The sequence below is a fragment of the Penaeus chinensis genome, chromosome 14 (assembly GCF_019202785.1).
Source record: "Penaeus chinensis breed Huanghai No. 1 chromosome 14, ASM1920278v2, whole genome shotgun sequence".
NCBI lineage: Eukaryota > Metazoa > Arthropoda > Malacostraca > Decapoda > Penaeidae > Penaeus > Penaeus chinensis.
In genome coordinates, this window is record NC_061832.1 from 13,252,588 (window position 1) to 13,260,087 (window position 7,500).

Here is a 7,500-nt window from a genome sequence, read left to right on the forward strand (position 1 = left end):
GAATGTTACCTTCAGGGTTTGTATAGTGAGTGCCCTTTTGCGGAAAATATATATATATTTTTTTTTTTCTGATTTCTATGCTGTCATCAGTCAGTTCTTGTTGATTTTGATAGCTGGCGGAAATCGATTTATTTCATTATTCTTAGTCCTATTCTTATTCTTATTATTATTATTATTATATATTTTGTTTTTCTTTTCTAATTCAAGTCACTAGTTGGATAAAGAAACGGCATCGCATGTAACAGCTATTTCAATTTTTTTTTTTTTTTTTTTTTTTTATTTCCATGTTACGATCTCTTCGGAATTCAACAAGTGTTTGTTAGATTCAAATTGTCTGATCGACTCGCCCACAACAATAAAAGGGGAGAGAAGCAAATAAACCTTTGAGTATAAAAGTGTTGAAGCTTAATGCACAGGTTACTTCACTGATTATCGTCACAAATTCAAGCTTTTTTTGTTAAAGTTGTTAAAAATCTAACAAAGCAGACGGTGGTGAAATTAAGCAAAATTACTCTATAGTGTCATTAACGCATCGTTATTATTTATCATGTTTTATGAAAGGACTTAGATATTGGAAATATGCTTGTGAGAAGTTATTGGTAAACGACTAGAAAAAAGGTTATTATCAAATAGCTTTGGAAGCTAATGATTACGAAAAAAAAGCTTTCGATATGGTGGTCGTGTTTTGAAATTAACTGTGTAAATAATCAAGCATCTTTGGGTTTTAGTTAAAGCTAAAATATATTAATTAAGTGTATCATGTTTTATATTATATGGGCAACAAACTATACATAAAACAAAACAAAAAAGTGTTATGCTATTGTTAAAATTTCAAGAAGCTACGTGGTGGGCGAAAGAAAAGCAAAACATAACTGAAACGATGATTAAAAGCAACGACTTGCCGAAAGATGGCGCTAGCATTCATTAATATATAGAGAAACAAATCCTATTTTTCTACAATGTTCTCTTTTTCCTTGTTTCTCATAGCATGTGTGTTTCCTTTCCAAAGACGTCCATACAATTTGGCATCGTGGTTGTATCATGCAGAACGACCATCGATCTACACTAAACTAGTGACTACAGAATCTACTGCAGTTTTCGCTATTGTTGTTGGTGCTCTTGTTGCCACCGCTACTGTACGAAAGCAGTCTGCTACCGCCGGCGAGCCTGGTAGATGGTGCAGAGGTTGACCCTGTGCCATAGGTCGAGCCAAACCTGCTGCTGCCTGTTGTGGACTTTCCGCTGCCAGAACTTCCGTAAGAGCTCAATGATGAACTAAGCGGAGTCCTTCCAGCGTCGCGGGTTCCTGTGCTGCCGGAACTGCCATATCTAGAACTAGTGCTACTCTTACTAGCATCACTCCCACCGGAAATGCCATATTTACTTCCGGTGCCGTTACTACTAGTATCAGATCTACTTTGTAATGAAGATATGCCATATTTAGAGGCGCTGTCGCCAGAAGTGGATGACAAGCCATACCTACTCCCGGCACTCGTGTCAGAACTACCTGTTGAAGATATGCCATACCTGCTACCTCTGCTCGTGGCACCGGAGTCAGAGCCATGAGCCAAGGAGGATGAAGTCAGCCTACCGGCACTACTAGCACCAGTGTATGGTCGAATGGTAGAAGATACACCATACCTACTACTATATTTGTTCTCCTCAAGTCCTCCTGAAGCTGGGGAATCTAGACCATACTTATTCATTGCACTGTTCTTGCCGGTATCAGCGCCCTGGCTGTACCTGCTCCCAGCACTGCTGCTGCTAACATCAGTCTTGCCTGCTTGGGTAGAAGGAGAATCATACCTACTGAAACTGCTGCTGTAGGTACTGCCAAAACGAGAGGTTGTCGGATCCCTGATGCGTGAGAGGGAAGGTTCTCTTGTGCTTGTGCGAGACAGTGAGGAATCCCTCACCCGGGACAAGGAAGAGTCTCTGGTGGATCCGAAACGACTTGAGGACAGGTCGCGACTCCTAAGACTCGAGGAATCACTTGGACGAGGCAGGGAGGAGGAGACGCTACTCGTGTCCTTATCCCGGGAATACAGACTTCGGGTCGTTGTATCTCGCGAACGTCGGTCGTCGTCTGCAGTCGTCGCCCACCTGCTTTTGGCAAGAGCTGGACGATTGTCTTCGGTTGACTGTTTCCTGAGGTAGAAAGGGATCTCTGAGGGCTTGGTTTCCGATTCTCGACGCCTCATGAATGGGTGGGACGTCCTCTCTGTAGTGGCAGTGCCTGAGTATACTTTGTTTCCATAGACTGTATCCTTCGGTTCCTCTGGCTGGGTCGCTCTCGTTCTCCATCTGTTAGTGACATAGCTTTGTGGTTTGTATTCATCTGTTGTGGTCTTACTGCTACTAGTGTCTTGTGTTTTGGAAGCATCGTCTTCAGTTCGTCGAGTACGCCATCTGCTTGTAGAAAAGCTATCAGGTTTGTATTCTTCTGTCGATGTCTTCCTTTCTTCAGTCTTCTTGCTTTCCGAATCCTCTGGCTTAGGCCGCACTCGCCACCTATTGGTCGAGAAACTGGTGGGCATGTATTCTTCAACAGAAGCCTTTCTTTCAGTGTCTTCTGCTTTCTTAGTCTCTGAATTGTCTGGTTTCGGTCTTGTTCTCCACCTGTTGGTAGAGAAACTCGAGGGTTTATATTCTTCAGTCTTAGTCGAGGTGTCATAGGACTTCTTGGTGTCTGAGTCTTCTTCTCTACTCCTGGTTCTCCACCTGTTAGTAGAGAAGCTCTCTGGCTTGTATTCTTCAACAGATGTCCTTCTGCTGCTGTACGATGGTGAAGTTTCGTAACTAACAACACCTTCCCGACGTCTGGTAACCGGAGGTGCATCAGGGGATTTGGCACCAGAGGGAGGGGAGCGTTTACGGCCATAGGGTATCTCAGGCACCTTGAGTGTTTCTGGTCGTCGACGTCGGGCGGTTGTCTCCACTGGTTGGGCCTCCTGTTCTTCCTCTTGGGGCTGTGAAATGCGACGTCTCTCAACGGGCTTCTCCTCTTCACCAGTGTCCAGTTGGTAAAGGAGCTCAGTTATCACACCAGGCTTGACATCTCCTTCACTCTCTTCAACTCTCTTGTTGGGGTCTACTGCTGCCTTGATAAAGAAGAACTCTGCATCTTCTGTATCCACATAGTACATTCCACCTGTTCCACCCCAGAGCTCCACATCCGAACTGCCAGAGCTCATCCGTCCAATCTTCACCATAACCTGAAAGAATTATCAGTGTAGAAAATGAAGCAAAGATTAATTTGTGTGTGTGTGTGTGTGTGTGTGTGTGTGTGTGTGTGTGTGTGTGTGTGTGTGTGTGTGTCCACAAGGAATAAAACTACTCAATTTCAGGTCTAATCAAATAATAAAGATAAAAGACAAATAATTGCTAATATCCAGCATTGATGACACCAAACTCCTTGATTCTTAGAGGCTTAATAAAGGAAAAATTACAAACCTTATAACTCTGATTTGCTTCGATTCTGACGGGTGTGGAGAACATCAGGCGCACATCTGCTGTCTCTTGTTTTTCCCCAGATACACGGCAGTATGTCTGGCAAGAGTGTAAAAGTTAGGAAAACGGCAAGCAGACAGTGTATTTCACTATCTTTCCAATTATTATTATGAAGTTGTTTAGCTCACTATTTTTCTACATTTTCTTTTCATTTCACTAATACTTCTTACCTGAAAGCAGCCTCGAAATTCTTCAAGACACATACTAGGAAATGCAACATTAAAGTGGGAAAGAGGAATTCACATAAATAATCTTAAACAACAATAACAATAACAGTATTCAATAATACTAAAACTCCTATTCCAAAACCTTGAAATCTCTAGCATCTAAGCATACATATGGCATTCTATGCCTCCTTCTTGCTTCCGAGATAAATTTCTCTACATCATCTCTCTCTTTCACACCCTTCATACCTTCTCTATATCTGTCCACTGACGCGTCTCCCAAGGACCTTGACAATGGACTGTCACGCCCATGTCTGTGCTACTGAACAGAAAACCAAAACCAACGCCCAAAAGCTTGATGTTCTTGTCCACACGGAACCTCAGCTCGTGAGACTGGTAGATCTGGAATCGATGGAGACTGTCAAGGTACTGTGGTTTTGGGTAAAGTGTCATATGTATTATTTTTTCTCAGTATTTGTGTAAGGTTAGGCTGTGAGGTTAGTAGAACCACCTAGTGAGTATGCTGAGGTTCTTCTGTATCTTTTGACTTTGATTTATCAAATTTGTTGACGAATAGGCTAAAACTGATGAGTAGGCTAAAGTTTTTCTGCACTGTTAGCCTTGAACGCTTGGTTGAACCACGTGAATAGCCCTAAATCCTCCTGTATCATTTGAAAATTTATATGGTTGTTTCATTCATTTTCTAGTAGTTTGAGCTGGATGTTTGGAATTATGTTCCAAAAATCTCTCAATATTTACATGATTTAGAAATTAGTACTACAATTTGGGCAACATTTCCTCACCTCTTTCTGCGGACATCTGTAACCTTTCCGGAACCTGCAGACTTTGTTAAACTCAAGCAAAGAGCCGTTCTGTGTGAGAGAAGTTATCTGTGGAGAAAAAAATCTTTGTAAGTGGAGGGAATAGTTTGGTAAAGGATTGGGGAAAAAGGTTGGGTACCAAAGGGTTTTTAGGATAGGGAATAGGGGAATGGGAATCTCTTGGGGCAGATTTGCGAGTTGTTATAACCATTAGATTTGTTTTCAATCTCAGACGTTGGTAAGATGTTAAACTTTGATGACTGTATAATGAGAGAGACAAAACAAAATGTGAGAACAAGAACGAAAAGCAAAATAAAATTAAAAACTATACGTTGACTGAATATGAAAAATCAAATCAGGTACCTTGCAGATACAAAAGAAATTATAGATATGGAGTAAAACTGAAGCAAAAAGGATAACCATATAACGATTTTTAAAAACGGACATAGACTAAAATAAAACCATAAGGCGCTTCCGACTACCCTCCAACCCCCCTGCGTTCCCACAAACACAGGTTCCTCGTACCATCTCGTTCCACTTCGTACCGCTTTGTGCCATCTTGCCGGCGGAGGAACACGGGGGAACAACACCCACACACGGTACGTACTTTGTTCACGGTCTCGGCTACGGGCGTGAGGTGGTTGTGAGTTGCCTTCTTGCCCTGGAGGCTGATGGCAGGACCTCCCTTCGAACCTCTCCTCTCCTTCAACTCGGGGACAGAGGTTGCACAAAACCACAACCAGAACGGAAGCTACAGAGGGACAGGATCTGACCGAAGAGGGAGCGGGTTGTGGTAAAGGGGAGGGATGGAAGGGATGGAAAGAGGGAAAGAAAGAGAAAGAGAGAGAAGATAGGGTGGGGGGAGGAAGGGAAGTGAAAACGAGAGGTGTGGAAGAGAGGGGGAGAGGGTGGGAAGGAAGGAGAGAGAAAGAGAGAGTGAAGATAGGGTGGGGGAAGGAAGGGAAGTGAAAACGAGAGTTGTGGAAGGGAGGATGAGAAAGTAGGAAGGAAGGAGAGAGAGAGAGAGAGAGAGAGAGAGAGAGAGAGAGAGAGAGAGAGAGAGAGAGAGAGAGAGAGAGAGAGAGAGAGAGAGAGAGAGAGAGAGAGAGAGAGGTGTAAAGGAGTAAAGGAGAGAAATAAAGTAGAAAGGGCAAATGACAATACAAAGAAAACGGAGCCAATTGGATCGTACGAAAACGAGAAGAATAGCCGCAATGGAAAGGAAAACGGGAAGAATTTTTTTGGGGGAAAAATAACAGCACATGACGGACAAAACGTGAGGCAAAAACGAACAATAACATAAATGCAGGACAAAAATGGATTTATCACAACGTAATGACACATGCACAGTGAAAAATGAAAATGGGAAGAATGGGCAGAAACGTATCAATAAACCCAATGTGATGATATAAGTAAAAAAAAAAAAAAAAAAAAAAGAAAAAAAAAAAAAAAGATAAATGTAATCAACAATAAATTTGCAAAATACCCATTCCCATAGTCAAATAGTCATCGGTGAAAAACGTTGAAGTTGCATTCAAATATATGAAACAACAAACAAAAAATGAGGGAATGAAAGAAAAACAAAACATTTACACATACGATCACAAAAATAGTAACATGATCGAAAAAAAGAGAATGAAGTTAAACAGAAAAAAGAATTATAAGATTTTTTTTATATACAGAAATTTAGATAAATTTCAATAGAGTTAAAGAAATCGAAAAAGCGTGAGAAAAAAATTAGGTAGATTTTTTTTTTTTTTTTTAATTTAGACGAGCAAAGCATCAGTCGGAGAAGATAAAATAGATAGTAATAGAAACCGAAACGAAGTGAAAGAAAAGATTAGGTCAAAAAGGTTATAAAAATTTACAGTTTATGGAGTGTGTGTGAAAGGTAATGGATAGGGTTAAGAAAAGAAAAGAAAAAATATAAGTTTAGTGTGCGCTTCACAAGTAGTTTTGAGCTTGGATTAGAGACATAAATAACGTCTACTATTATACTAGATAAGTAAATATACTACTATATGAAAAATGTGGAAAGTTATCATAACTACATTTTTTTTTCTTTTTAGAACCACCTAAACAGTAACATAAAAAAAAGATTCAAAAATTAAAAAATATAAAGCCTTTTCGTCATGGCAAAGTATAGCAACCTACATGTATATATAAAAAATGTCAAAACATGAGTCTATTCCTGTTCTTTTGAAATAACTGCTGCAAATAGAAGACTTCCAGAGTCAGTTTGTGGAGTTAAACATTGAACAGGAAAATAGCAGCTAAGATCCTGCAACTGTTCAGTGGACTCTACACGTATTTTTGTGTGTATATATGAACATTTATATACTTCACGAACACATGCTGTGTTCTACAAGACAGGCAACAACAACAACAAAAGGACCTTGTGATAGACAGACAAAAATAGAAGGACATTTTCTTTCCTCTTTTTTTTGGAAAACGAAAGACAAAAATACAGAAGATGGAATTAAGACTACCAAGACAGCAAAGGACAGAGACCTGTTTGTTGTTGTTGAAGTCGAGGTTCCTGGGAATCTCGAGGCCGTGGGTCATGAAGAAGGCGATGACCTCGGCCTTCCCGAGACACTCCGAGGTCAAGACGGTGTTGACGAAGTCCCTGTCGGAGATCTTGTCGAAGTCCACCACTTTGATGAGGTCCTCGACGACGTCCCCAAGCTGGGTCATCTTGAGGCCCTTCTCCCTGACGTAGCGGAGACCCCAGTCCCTGATGGCCTCGAAGAGCTTCAGCTGGTCGTCGAACTTGAGGTCCTTCTGCATCAGCATCTTCCGAATGATGTCCCGCTCGAGTCTCAGAAAACCCTCGCAGGGGATGATCTCGTTGGCGTGCTTCGAGATGATCTGCCAGCACTTGTCGCACATGTCGTTCAAACTCTTCTCGGACAGCACCAGCAGGTCGAACAGGTTGGTCTTCATCTCCTCGGTGGAGGGTTCGAAGTCGTCGATGAAGCCTTCGAGGTAATGGAGGCTCTTGA

The 7,500-nt window shown here is 41.5% G+C and overlaps 1 protein-coding gene across 3 annotated transcripts in view; it reads right to left on the reverse strand.

The window, feature by feature from the left end:
* The window catches only part of LOC125032623, a 60,348-nt gene that overhangs the window by 571 nt on the left and 52,277 nt on the right, over window positions 1–7,500 (reverse strand). For 2 of the 3 annotated variants that reach the window (XM_047623890.1, XM_047623888.1), the window contains exons 5-10: window positions 7,007–7,500; window positions 5,103–5,246; window positions 4,478–4,564; window positions 3,924–4,076; window positions 3,454–3,549; window positions 1–3,215 (exon numbers count right to left, since the gene is read on the reverse strand). The exon at window positions 1–3,215 is cut by the window's left edge and continues 571 nt beyond it; the exon at window positions 7,007–7,500 is cut by the window's right edge and continues 95 nt beyond it. In XM_047623890.1, coding sequence (XP_047479846.1) covers window positions 1,071–3,215; window positions 3,454–3,549; window positions 3,924–4,076; window positions 4,478–4,564; window positions 5,103–5,246; window positions 7,007–7,500 — 3,119 coding nt within the window. In that variant the 3' untranslated portion in view covers window positions 1–1,070. The remainder of the gene's footprint in view (window positions 3,216–3,453; window positions 3,550–3,923; window positions 4,077–4,477; window positions 4,565–5,102; window positions 5,247–7,006) is intronic. The other variant, XM_047623889.1, reaches the window with a different exon arrangement.